Source organism: Cricetulus griseus (genome assembly GCF_003668045.3).
Source record: "Cricetulus griseus strain 17A/GY chromosome 1 unlocalized genomic scaffold, alternate assembly CriGri-PICRH-1.0 chr1_1, whole genome shotgun sequence".
In the NCBI taxonomy this organism is placed as follows: Eukaryota; Metazoa; Chordata; class Mammalia; order Rodentia; family Cricetidae; genus Cricetulus; species Cricetulus griseus.
Window position 1 is genome coordinate 114,018,845 of NW_023276807.1, and position 13,906 is coordinate 114,032,750.

Sequence of the window (13,906 nt, forward strand, 5' to 3'; positions counted from 1 at the left end):
TTAGCTATGGTTTAGTTTTAGGCCTGTCCTTACATGCAGACCTCTCTGGCTGCATGTAAGCAACAGGTATCTTAGATCTACATTTGAGACCCACCAAATGATGCCATCCATCCCCAACAGATCCTGGTGTCACTTCCCACGTGTAGGTTAATTATTTCTGCTCATAAGCACAGAGTTTCTTACCAACTGCACTGCTGACATTTAGCATCAGATAATTGGAACTGAGAGTAGCCTATATGTATATAGTATTCACAGCATCTCTGAACTCTAAATGTTACCTAAAATCCCCTGAGGGGTAAAAAAATCACCTTTAGCTAAGAGCCAATGTCTGTCTCTGTTGTAGGCTTTGGAAACAGATACTATATTGGACTTCATTGTGAACCTCCAGCCCACAGGGTGCCTTGGAGACAACAGACACAGTTTTACCTGCAACTGTCAAGAGCTGCTGACCTATGTCAGTGGACATCAGAATGTGGCTGGCAGAACATTCCACTCTCAGGAGCTGCATTATCTAAAGCAGAATTGTTGAGAAACCTGGTGGGAGGGAGAGGCACATTTATCTAATGCCCTCCTCATGCCAGGCAATTTTAAGCAATCTGTGTGTGCAAGTTCACTTTTCTGCACACAATAATCCTATGGCTGGCTGTGAAAACAAGGCGTGGAAGTCTCAAACACCCACATAAGATAGTGATTTTGAATCTGGTTTTCAATACCTGGAGTTCTCCTCAACCAGTACTTCAGTCAGCTTGGCAGGAACTTGCTAGCACTCAGGTATAAACTCAGAGAGATTTTTCTGAAAGCCCTCAAAACATCAAAAGCTGATATAAGCATATAAGCCCATCATTTTAATACAGAACTGTAACTCCAAGGTAAGTAAATCCTGTCTTCTAAATATTTGCTTAATGTTAAAACAAGTATGTCAGCTAATATTATTTGTCATATATTAATATGACAAACATTCTTTGAGGGCTCTTACATGCACTGTGCCATTGGTTGACAGATAAACATTTTCTACTTCCAGGCCATTTTGGTAAAGATAAGCCACTATATTCCAGCCCAGTGTCGCCATTGTTTGGCTGATAAGAAAAACAACGGCCTGGCCTACATGGTTGCTGAAGTATCAGAGATGTAAAATCATACACTAAAGCCCTTTGTTGTCTGGCAGAGCTCCCCATAAGCTTCAGAAATACTGCTCTTTATTTCCATATGGAGAAGCCACTGTAGTGAGTCTCCTCAAGAACAGGGATCCTGTCACTTCCATAACATGTCCACATGGCTCCAAAAAAGTGTCTCGGATTCCTACTGACCAAAAATACGACTTCAGAAGCCCCTCCAGATATAGGAAACATTGGAAAGTTTGCTGTGCTGCCTTGGCCCAAATTTGCTCCCCACAGTATTCACAAAGTTTCTTTTGCCAGTCTCCTGGGTCCTTTGAGCTGATATTTAACAATACAGTAAAAGTCACAACTTTAAAATCCACAGTATAAAATGGAGAACAGAAATGATTCATTCCTGGAATCTAAAGATAAAAAGAAAAGGTGGAAGGACTTTCTGGAAATAAGGAATCCAGAGGCAGTGAGATAGGGATAAGAGTGGGAAACTGGTGAAGAATACGATCAAAGTAACATTATATGCATAAATGAAGTCATCAATGAGATACCTAGAACATACACAGATAGATGATAGATAAGTAGATAGATAGATAGATAGATAGATAGATAGATGATGGATTAGATAGATGTAGATAGACAGATATAGATAGAAAGATAGATATAAATATCGATAGATATGGATAGAGATAGAAAGAGATAGACAGATGATAGATAGATAGATAGATAGATAGATAGATAGATAGATAGATAGATAGACAGATGATGATAGATATAGATAGATCGATAGAGATAGATGGATGGATAGATAGATAGATAGATAGATAGATAGATAGATAGATAGATCTTGAATATTAGATGATAACTTTTCAGCCAGGCAGGAACCTTGCTCCTATAATCCTGACACCCAGAAAGCTGAGGAAGGAGGACTGCAAATTCAAGGTGTGAGATGCGTAGGGAGAATATAGAAAAAGAAAAAGAAATAAAAATCTCTGACCTATGTCAGATGCCATGGGAAAGTTGGAGCAGGGTATAGGATGGCCCCACAGTCACAACAGATTTCATGTTACAATTCAGCCTGCAACAAATCCATACAGTTCTAATTCACACATTTCAATTTAAGCCTTATGAACAAGGGTCAATTCATGGTATTAGAAACAGCTCCATGGATTCTGACAGCAGTGACATTTTAGAGAAAGAAATGCCAGGGCACGCCTGGAAGAGATCGACATTTGATCCTGCACGTTGTTGCTAACACATGTGAGTGCTAATGGGTCCGTTTCTGCTTTGCTTCTGCCATGTGAATTTTTTTTAAGTCTAGTTAGCATCCTTTGTCAGCAGTTCTCTCTGGGTTTGCTTGGTAATAACTCTCTGGTCATTATGATGCCCACATCATGGTGACTTAAATACTTGAACGGAGGAACAATTAAAGCCTCTGCTGAAACCCTAGTCCAGTGGGAGATATAAGGTTACTTCCTTGGGTAACACACTGCTGTACCGAGTCAGGGGAACATCATCTGCAGAGGCTGGGGATGTGCACATAGTAAGCACAAGCTGAGGAGGCAGGCACTGAAGGAGGATAAGAAGATGGGCTGGAGGTCTTGAGTTCGTGTGTATGGAGCAGGCTATTGCCGAGTGTCTGAAAGATGTCCACTTGCCCTACTGTTGCCCAGAGTCCTGGGGGATGATCTGCGCTCATTAGCATGCCTGGATGGTTCAAAAAGGTGTGGTATGGGCTGGCGTCTCTACTCAGCTTCTCTTCCTTCCTCCTGATCATCATAGCCTTGTCTGTGCCCCACTGGTTGAGTGGGAAGATCCTGTGTCAAACTGGAGTGGATCTGGTCAATGCCACAGACCCAGAACTAGTCAAGTTCATCGGGGACATTTACTATGGGCTCTTCCGAGGTTGTAAAGTACGGCAATGCGGGCTCGGGGGCCGCCAGTCCCAATTTACAAGTGAGTATACTGGGGCATGTGAGCATACTGGAGCATGTAAACTGATGTGTGCATTTTTTTTTTTTTTGTTTTACAGGAGTGCTTATGTCTAAGTGAGATTTAATATTGCCAATCTAAGACATGACATCAAAGTCTATAGGCAGCTGACAGCTCTTATGTAGCAATGCAAAGAGAATTTTTCTTTCTTTTCTAAAAAAAACGATAAACAAAAATACTAGAAGTAGGAATTTGCATAGTTTGTTGTTTACATCTAGTAATGATTAGTAAAATATCAAGTGCTCATGTGTCAGGCATCACACTAGAAGCTGCACATTGCCTGATTCTTTCAAGCTTTACAACACAATTATAATGAAGGCATCATGAATGCGCTAATTTTCAGCAGAGTACACTGAGGCTTTAGAAGTTACATAATTCACCTGGGGTCACTCATTCTGCCAAGAATCAACAGAGCCAGATGCCAGACCCATGCCATGTGACTCTGGTAGTCTTCACTACAACACTGTACAGGTACAGACTGCCTACAGAAAGGCACCTCCAGGAAGCATGGTAATTGCTTCCACATCCATGTATGGGAAAGCTTCATAGCCTGAGGTCTTTTCTGGGGCATAGGAGAAGGACTTTGCTGAGAGCATACCTCTTTTGGGTTTGAAGAGCTGCTGACACATTTCCTGGCAGGGAGACTGAGGAAGGCACTTGATGGTTTAAAGATGAGCACTCAGCAGCGCTGGCCTGAGTTCAGAGCTCAGAAGGTAAACAAAGTAGAACCATGAAGACTTAAGGCTGGAGTCCAAAAAAGGCTTAGAAAAGATCTTCTGGGATAGAGAAAACAATCAAACAATTAGATCACTAGTAAGAATAGTGTCCTACAAAACTATAATCAATGGCTTGTTAGCACACAGGGATTAGAAATTTCATCCATCACTTAATGTCTGTATCTCAGAACTGTGGTAATATTTTAAAACCTGGCCAGGACATGCTTCTCACTAAATACAGAAAAATATAACGTTGTACCGCTCGACAAACAATGCAAATGGTCTTCATTTCTATATAGAAAAGAAAGACATGTTCATTATGTTTATAGAGAAAAATCTAAGTATATTTATATTCACCAAACAATTAAAATTGACCTGAAGTACTGGCAAAATAACTCCATTACTACCACAACCTAGGGGTCTGGCGGTGGCTCAGGCATGACCACATGCAAGCCTCTAATTCCAGTACTGCCAAGAGCAGAGACAGACAGATTTCTGGCTGTCAGCATAGCTCTGAGTTCAGTGAGAGACCCTATCTGTAAGTCATAAGGCAGAGATTGATACAGTACAACAGCAAATTTCCTCCTCTAGTCTCCAAAAGCCCACACACAGATGTGCAAAAAGGAGACCATGACAATGGTACTTTATCTGGGTGCTCTGCTGCCTGGTATGTCTGTGGGACACTTACGAAATTCAGTATGTGGGAGGATGGCAGGGCAACCATGTGCCTATGGTCCCCTAATGTGCTAGTGGTACCTGAATGGTAAGGCCCTGCCATCCTCAGCTCCCAGAAACTTAAACTGCCTCTCACAGGAAGCCATAACAATGAGTACCTTCTGTTTGCCCTCTGGAAAAACTCGACAAATAACCCTTTCTCTCCTGCTCCTTTCTTCTATGAAAGATACCCATGAAAACCAGTCCTGTTTCCTCTCATGTGATCTAGTCTTGAGCATCAAAAATGTGTGAGATGCATAGAAGGTGTTACATTTTCATCTGTGAGTCAGGCAGTATTTGAGAATGTTTTGTTTTCAGCCGGTCTCAGGTCATCCCAGAGGATGTATAATGTGTTCATTCGCAGTACCTTGGAAGTGTACCTTCTTCCTGCGATCACATGCTATAGGGACATAATGTGTATTATTGCTTCTCTAGAGACAATCGAAGTTCCTTCAGAGCACAGCTCTCAACTCCAATACAATGTAGCTTGAAGTAGCCATGGAGTATATTAGCATTCCCCCTACCTTAACAGGATTTCCCACTTTCTGAAAGTCAACACTAAAAAAATATTCCCTATCCACAAAGCAAATCAGCAGAGAGGAGCTTGAAAAAGTGCTTTGTAAACCTTAGACTAGGGAATTTTTATTGAGTCTCATTTACAAACAGCTTCTTTCTTCACCATCACAGAGACTCTTCTGAGAGACTCAAATCCCACATTAGTCATGGGAAAACCAAGACTTATTCCACCAACAACTACTAAGGTCCTTTTTATAGCTAGAACTGGGGTAGCTGCAGAAAGAAAGCGACAAATATTAAATTAATGGCAAGCATGCATTCAGGTGTACTGCAGAGTACATATAAGCCAGGTACCACCATGAAAAGAGGAATGGACAGAGAAGACAAGTGCCTGGCCAGAGAAGCCTGCTGCGTGGCAAGGGAGACATGGAGCACACTTTGTCTAGATTCTAGTCAATCTCAGAAGTCACCCCTGTGGTTCATTTCCCTCTATCCTGGTTTTATGATGACATCTTATTAAAGAGGAAATTGGGAATTAGAGAAATCAATACATAAAATAACTTCTCTGAATATACCTAAACACAGTAGTATGTTGCAGTTTAGCTCTCTAGTTCTCTCCCTACATCTTACCTCAGAATTATCTCCCCAAGGGCTAATACCTGGGTCTGTCTTCCAAGTCTGTGATTATTTATTAGTCTCACCAGGGTAAAAGATCACATGTCTCTGGAATCAGGAACAAACAAATCATCTAAGTTTAAATGCTGATAGAATAATATTCAAGCAAAGTATTGCTTCTTCTTACATTAAAAAATGTTTAAATTTAAAGTAAGCCTTATAGAATTTAAGCTACACTGTGATTAAAATTTTATACATTTTTTGAGACAGGGTTTCTCTGTGTAACAGCTCTGGCTGTCCTGTAACTCACCCTGTAGACCAGGCTGGCCTTGAACTCACAGAGATCTGCCTGCCTCTGCCTCTATCTCCCAAATGCTGGGATTAAAGTCAAATACAACCACTGCCCTGTAATTTTAAACTCTTGTTTATGTAGGATTTCTGATTTTTCTCCTGTCAATCATTTAGCAGAATAGTTAAGGCATTCCTTTCTGGCTATATGGTCTTAGCTAAACTATTTAACTTCTCTGAGCTTCAGTTTTTCTCATCTGCAAGAGGGTGACCTAGGGAGCAAGTTCAGTCAGCAAAGTGCTCCTCGTGCAAGCATGGAGACTTCAGTTTGATGCCCACCACCACGTAAAAAAAACAGGTAAACCACGTAAAAAAGGAGGCATGCCTTTGTAATCTTAGTGCTAGGGTGGGAGAGATGAGAATATCCCAGGATTTGTTAGCCAGCAAACCTGGGCTAATTGGAGAGCCCCAGGTTTCAGTGAAAAACTCTTAACAAACAAGGTGGATAGCATTTGAGGAACAACCTGAGGCTGATCTCTGGCCTCCACATTCATGAGCACATAGATGAACCCTTACATGTACACACACACACACAGGAAGGAGAGAGATGGAGGCAAAGGGAAGAATATGTAGGAAGCACCTGCACACAGCTTGTACCTGATTATCAATGGTGGCCATGGATTCCCTGTGTTCATCACTGTGGATTGTAAGCTGCAAACTCCAACTTCATTAAGTTGGAGATGCCTAAAACTCTTGGAAATGATACAAACATGAAAGAGGAGTGATCCACAGTTTTCTGCAGGCAGTACAAGTGTGACAGAGTTAAATGTAGAGTTCCTCTCAAAAACTAATGGAAACCTAGGCGACAGATCTCTGAGTTCAAGGCCATCCTAGTCTACATAGTGAGTTTCAGGACAGCCAGAGCTACACAGAGACACAGAGAAACCCTATTAAAAAAAAAAAAAAAAAAAAAAAAAAAAAAAAAAAAAAAAAAAAAAACAGAAGGAAGGAAGGAAGGAAGGAAAAACCACCTAATGGGAAGAACTATTAAACTGAAACTCCTAAAGAAAGACTTGAATTTCTAAGTAGTGACATACAAAAGGCAACTAAAAACTAGTTCCCTGAAAGATCCTGATCAGGAAGTAACACACATGAATGTGAACCCTAGAAAGAGAGTCACCCTCTGCCAATAGTCTGAGTGTATAATTAAGACACTTCAGCTGGAGGCTGTGGATTGAGTACTCTTTACCTCTTCCCCACATCACTCTTTGTGCCCCAGGTTCCCTCTTCTTCATCATCATAATATGGTTCTCAATTTCTCATTTAATCAACTCCTAATAGAGGTTCATATCATCATACACATGTGGCTGCTTCTTTCTAAAATCTGCATTGTGATCTCATAACTAAATTTACTCAACCAATTTGTTGACTGGAGGAATTAATCTATCTCCAAACTTTTGCCATTGTAATGAACAGCCAATGTATGTGCTCAACTTTGAATGCATTGGTCTGGACAACAATGACTGGCAATGAAATTGCTTTGATAGATGTTGCCTTTGATCATGTTGCCTTTTAATGGTGATGTAGGACTGAGCACCTCATGAGTGCCTTTTTCCTACACTGTCATCGACAGGAGTTTTAAATTTTGTCAACCATGTGAGTGACTATTTTGCATTTTAAGGATTTAGTAAGGGCTGCTATTCTAGTTATGTGTCCAAAGGATTGCATAATCAAGAACGAGAATAATGAGACCTACATTTAGGTATAAGCTACTGTGTCTGGAATAAGAAGAGACTCCAGGTTTGAAAAGTGGATGCTGGATCTCAAGAAGGGAGTTGTAATGGAAACACAAAGGGAGAAAACAATGCCTGAGAAAAACAAACTCCTTGGAAAGGAGCCCATCTTCCCAGCTAAAATTTCCAAAGCCAGTGAGATGACCATGCAGAGATAATGACAAATGAAAACACAGGACTGGAAAGAAAGTCGAATAAGAACCCAGGATTGGGAGCTGGGGATATGGTTTAGCAGTTGAGAGCACTGACTGCTCTTTCAGAAGATCTGGGTTCAATTCTCAGCACCCACATGGCAGCTCACGGCTGTCTGTGACCCCAGTTCTAGGAGACCTGACACCCATAGCAAAACACCAATGCACATAAAATAAAATAATAAGATTTAAAAACAAAAAAGAACCCAGGTTATAAATGTAGGTGGTGCCTGGAAATCTATTAATGGGAATGCCACAGTGCAGGGGGGAGAACAGGACCTCTCACTCCTGCCCAGCTTGGTAATGCATGCTTTAATTCCAACATTCAGGAGGCAGAAGCAGGGTGAATCTCTGTGAGTTGGAGTTCAGCCAGCCTGGTCTACATAGCCAATTCCAAGTCAGCCAGGGCTATATAATGAGACCCTGTCTAAAACAATAAAAATACACTCTAGCTTGAAAGATGCCCACCTTGGAGTCTGCTAAGGAATTCTTTAGTATCCATTATTTTAAATTTCTATATAGAATTGTTTAAAAAAAACTGACCTTAAACTCGCTATACCACATGATACACAGGACTGTCTATGTGATATATACTGTAACTTCTATTTATAGTGCAAGGTTGCCTTACCCAAAGACAATGAGCTCCATGCCTCTAGGACTGTGGGTGAAGGGAGTTGACAACCTCCAGATAGATGCTTTATCATGATCACTGACTGAGATGATGGCTCCAAAGAGCTCAACCCATAACTGTGCTCAGCAAAAGGCAACTACCCCCTCTCTCACACAAACCATTACTAGCTTCCCACTGAAACCACACGCCTTTCCCAAGTTAGAGACAATAGTGAACAAATAGTGACAGCAATACCCACAGGTATCATTTCTGAGAACATATTGTCCTGGGCAATATTTGAAATGCATTTATTGCATCATTTCATTTTCTCTACTAGTACCAGTGGAAAACATAGAGAAACAAATGCAAGCAGATATTTCACAACCTCTTCTGTCACATTCATATGGAAAATTGATGTTTTCATGAAGTATTATACAATGTGCGTGTTAAGTATCCTTGGTACTTGGCAGCAATAACATTTACCCTACCCTGCCTGGGGCTTGTGTGAAGTGTAGCAATCTGTGTCAGATCCCAAGACTGCAGGGTCAGTGTAATGTCCACTGTGGGGCACTTTCAGATTTCGTGTTCTCTTCACCACAATGAAGATTTCTAGGCAGCTAACAAGTGATAGCTCTAGGGTCCATGGACCCATCTCAAGATGTCCCTTAGTTTTTGAAAAACCAGCATTTTTGTGTCTTTCTCTTACCCGCTGCTTACTGACCTTGGTATAAGCAAGTCCTGGCATTGTGAAAGGAACCATGTTCTGACCTTAAAATACCATCTCTTTCCACAGTCTTCCCACATCTGGTGAAGGAGCTCAATGCAAGCCTCCATGTCACCATTCTGCTGCTCCTCTTCCTGGCCTTGGCCCTGGCTCTGGTCAGCATGGGCTTTGCTATTCTCAACATTATTCAGGTTCCCTACAGGGCAGTCAATGGTCCTGGTGGCATCTGTCTTTGGAATATCCTGGCAGGTAAGAAGCCCCCAAGGGAGGGAAACTGGTATCCACACCATCAGGCTGGCCTCCCAAGTGTTAACCAGGGAAATTTAAAGTACCTTTTTTGTACTCTTAATCTTGTTAATGGAAGAATTTAGAAACAGACTCAGAAGGAAGATAAGAGGTATTTTTATTGGTGTTCGGGAGAAAAATGAGAGAGCAGGCAAGCTGTAAATCTTGACAGCTGCCAGGATAAGGGAGGTGGAGAAAAGAAAGTCCGTGACTTCAAGAAAGTAGGCAGCTTCAGCAATGGAGGTTAGCAAGCTGCGTGGTGAAAGGAGAAGGGAACTTAGCAAATGAGAGGAAGCCCACAGTGTCCCCAAAAGCATGCTTAGACTTCTGGCCATTATCTAATAGTGCTAAAGAGAACTTTGGGAAAGTTACATTTTGCAAAAGGGCAGGCACGCTGCAGAGTGGCTGCAGAAAAGAAGGGAGAAAGGTGGGTGAATTGTCTTATAAAGGGGATAATTACTCCTCCTACCCCCTCAGCACACCCATACATAAGTCAGATTTCCTAAGGTGCATGGAAGGGTGGACCCCAAGTAGGGTGGTAGATAGGCACAGATAGATTAACTCTTAAACAGAAGGGACACTAGGATGTAATGTTTGGGGAGTTTGGAGTGGCAGATCTCCACCCAGAGCCAGAGGTAGAACTTAAATTCTATTCTTCTGACCAGGAAGTAGTAGCTTTCCCTTAATGGGTCTCAACCAAGTACCTCCCCCCATATGGTCATTTAGATCCTAAAGAGAATTTCCCTTTCCAGTATTACAAGAGAAACAGATGGTAGGGTCCAAAGACAATCAGGAGGGAGGAAGTCCATGAGGGAAAGGGCCCACCCTTAATGGCTTCCAAGGCCATCAAGTCCTGTGACATGAGTAGCTTAATAGAAAGTATAAAAAATGATAATATTTACTGTCTACCCTTTCACATGCACCTCACTAGGTCCAAAACCTTGGTGGGAATGAATGTTTTCTTTACTGAAAGAGACAGTGCATGAGTATGTATTCCCATAGATTATATGAACACACAGGAATTAAGAGTTCCCTTTAGTTATCTACTTAATACATCATCTATATTGAAAATAACAAAATCCTATGGGAAAAGGACTGTCTCAGAAAACATATATCAGATGGTCAAGGTTCCACTGTGCAATAATCCCTCACCTCCTTACCCTTGTATAAGAGGACCATAAAGTGTAAATGCAGGTACTGGTTTTGTAACATATATTATAGTGCATCAATTGCTATGTATTTGCTTTTGTGTACAAAGTCTAACTATCCTGTATAGTCATCAGGACTGCATGTGCTGTACCTCTGCACAGACTCTCATAGTAAAAAGTATTCAGTCCTACTCATTAAATAAATACTTATTTCTGTAGAGTCTACATGTCTAGAATCCTAGGACTCTAATTAAGTCATTCTCAACCTGTGGGTTGTGACCCTTTTGGGATCACATAGCAGATATTTACATTGCAATTCATAACAGTAGCACAATTACAGTTATGAAGTGCAATGAAATAATTGTATAGCTGAGGAGTCACCACAATGTGAGGAGCTGTATTAAAGGATGGCTGCGTTAGAAAGGTTGAGAACCTCTGTTCTAAGTCCACTGAAGAGATCCTAACAAATAGGCGATCAGAAGAAACATTGTCAAAAATTAGTAAAAACGTAAATACCCTTTGGCTGTTCTTTGAAGAATCCCATAGATGGGCTTACGGTAAGGAAATGGAAGGGAAGAAAAACAGAGATACATCACTGCAGCAGTTTCTATCATCTACAGTCGCAGAAGCAAGACAATCGTTTTAAAAAGCAGGTGAGGCTCCAGAATAATATAGTACATGTTTTTTTAAAGCCATGCCCTTTAGAATAGTTAACAACCCAGGGAAATGCTTAGGTGAAGGGAGAAGAAACCAAATTTACAATCAAATTAAGAGTTCTTTTAATTGTATAAAAATAATAAGATATACTAATATTACAAAGTATGCCTGGCCTTTAGGGTGAAACTGTTGTGTTTTAAAAGACAAGGTCTTAATCTGTACCCCAGTGTTACAATAACCCTTTCCCGCCAGCCTGGGCCCAAAAACTGGGTCAGCCCCAAATGAACACTCAGAGACATATTAATTATAATACTGTTGACTGCTGGCTAGGGCTTCTTATTGGCTAGCTCTATCTTAATTATTAACCCATTTCTATCCATCTAAGTATTTCTACATGGTCTTCTCTTTCCAGAGAATGCCTCACTGGCATCCTCGATTCCTGGGATCACATGACGACTCCTCTATGCCTACACCTTCCAGAATTCTCCTTCTCTTCTATCATTCTGATTCATTGGCTGAAGCAGTGCTTCATTCATTAACCAATAAGAGAAATATATTTATAGAATGGCATCTCCCATCACCCCAGCCTGAACTCCACTCACGTGGTCCTCCTGTTTCAGTCTCTCAAGTGGTATGATTACAGGTGCGAGTCATGAGTCTTCCCACACCACTAAGAAGGGGTTTTGTTTTGTTCTTTTCTTGTCTTTTAAGACAGGGTCTCACCACATAGTCCCGGCTGGCCTGACACCCTCTATGTAAACTACTCTCAAATTCACAAAGATTCACATACCTCTGCCTCCCAACTACTGGCATTAGAAAGCACCATTCTGCCCAGCCTTTCATCCCTGAACCCCCAATTCTTTGTGTCAGTTGTTCTCAAACTTACAATCCTCCTGACTCAGCCCCTCAAGCCTTGGAATTACAGACATTCACTGCCAGATTCAGTTTATTATGTCTTGTTTGATTGTCAATTTGAAATAAAATGGGGACGGGACTCAGAGAATAAATTCAAAGTTTTGATCAATTGCTAGGGAGATAAATGAGGTCTGGAATTCCAGAGTTTCCTCCCTACTTTCCACCTTCTGTGGAACTGTGCAGCTGGAGGATGAACCCTCATCCTGCGCAACAGGATCTGACGTCTTCCTACACATCACATCTATACACAAGGCAGAAGGTGGATAGAGGGTGGTCCTCTCATGATGATACTACTGGAAAGGGAAGTGAGAGGCCTCCAAATTCAAGTCAGTCTGTCATTATTCTCTTTCCAGACAACTGTCTCTCTTGCCTTTGATACTGTGTATCAAAGTAGATACCGCTTATCTAAAGCTTTTAAATACAAATTCAAATGTGTGTTGCTGCGTTGATTCTTCAAACGCCCCCCCAAAAGGTTTTGTTTCACATGGCACAGAAGTGCCACCTCAGTAGTGACCTTACAACTGCCAAAAGGAGCAAACAGTAAGTAAAGGCCCTATTTTGGGTTTCAGGTGGAGTCGTGGCGCTAGCCATCGGCAGCTTTATGGCTGCAGTGAAATTTCACGACCTGACAGAAAGAATTGCCAACTTCCAGGAGAGGCTCTTTCAATTTGTCGTGGTGGAAGAACAGTATGAAGAGTCATTTTGGATATGTGTGGCAAGCGCCTCGGCCCATGCGGCAAACTTGGTTGTGGTGGCAATCAGTCAAATTCCCCTCCCGGAAATCAAGACTAAAATGGAAGAGGCCACAGTTACTCCCGAGGACATCTTATACTGATAACCGGCCCCCGCCCACACCTTTCTCTTAATCAGTCTGTAACGTCAATGGGGCCCCACTTACTCCATCCTTCTTGATCCATAATGTCCCTATTCTTAGTAGTAAAAAGAAGGCTGTAGAGGGACTAAAGGTGGGAAGGGGGCTGGACCAGAAAGGAGAAACTCCCAAATGACCAGGGTGTTTCTTTTTGATGACCTTTGAGTTGAACTGGAGACTGCACTCATCAGCTGTCTGTGTCTGACACTTGACAATTTACTTATTGATTAATTCTCAGTTCCCTCATCTGTCAAAAGGGGGTAATAACAACTTTGCAGGCTTTGTTGTGAGGTCCCAATGGTGCTGTTGGGGATGCTGCAAGCATGGTTCTCTGCAAACAAGGTCACATATACCCCAATAAGACTCGGTAGTGCTTGTTCTCTATAGTATTGGAGCTGTGCAAAGAAACTACGATCATGCTTTTATCCTCAAGAAGTAATAACATATCCACATGACAGACAATTAGCAACACTAGGAATGGAAATAACTGTGGGATTCTGAGTGGCCGCTATGTGCTGGACACTAGCTTATTTGCTTGGTTGCTTGGCTCCTTTTTTTCTTTCTTTTTCTTGGTGGTGCCAATCAATCCAGGCTTTGCCTGTACTAGGCAGGTACTGTACAACTGAGCAACAGCTCAGGCCAGAACACCATTCCAAGACTTTCCACCTATTAACCAGCTAGACCCTCTCCATATTCTCAAGTAGCCAGAGCCATTCTAGCTCCACTTGACAGATGGAAAAATCAGGGTACAGACAAGTTGTA

General features: G+C 41.7%; 1 protein-coding gene across 1 annotated transcript; it reads left to right on the top strand.

Annotated features, from left to right (window-relative positions):
• The first annotated feature begins 2,812 nt into the window (after window positions 1-2,812).
• Window positions 2,813-13,152, top strand: Clrn2 (clarin 2). Its single transcript, XM_027386695.2, has 3 exons — window positions 2,813-3,065; window positions 9,338-9,517; window positions 12,843-13,152. The coding sequence occupies exons 1-3, from the start codon at window positions 2,813-2,815 to the stop codon at window positions 13,106-13,108; spliced, it is 699 nt and encodes a 232-aa protein (XP_027242496.1). The 3' UTR covers window positions 13,109-13,152.
• The last annotated feature ends 754 nt before the right edge of the window (window positions 13,153-13,906 follow it).

Coding starts and splice junctions, on each gene's coding strand:
- Clrn2 (XM_027386695.2), top strand. CDS start 2,813: ATGCCTGGATGGTTCAAAAAGGTGTGGTATGGGCTGGCGTCTCTACTC. Junction 3,066..9,337: donor CCGCCAGTCCCAATTTACAA/GTGAGTATACTG, acceptor CTCTTTCCACAG/TCTTCCCACATCTGGTGAAG. Junction 9,518..12,842: donor TCTTTGGAATATCCTGGCAG/GTAAGAAGCCCC, acceptor TTTGGGTTTCAG/GTGGAGTCGTGGCGCTAGCC.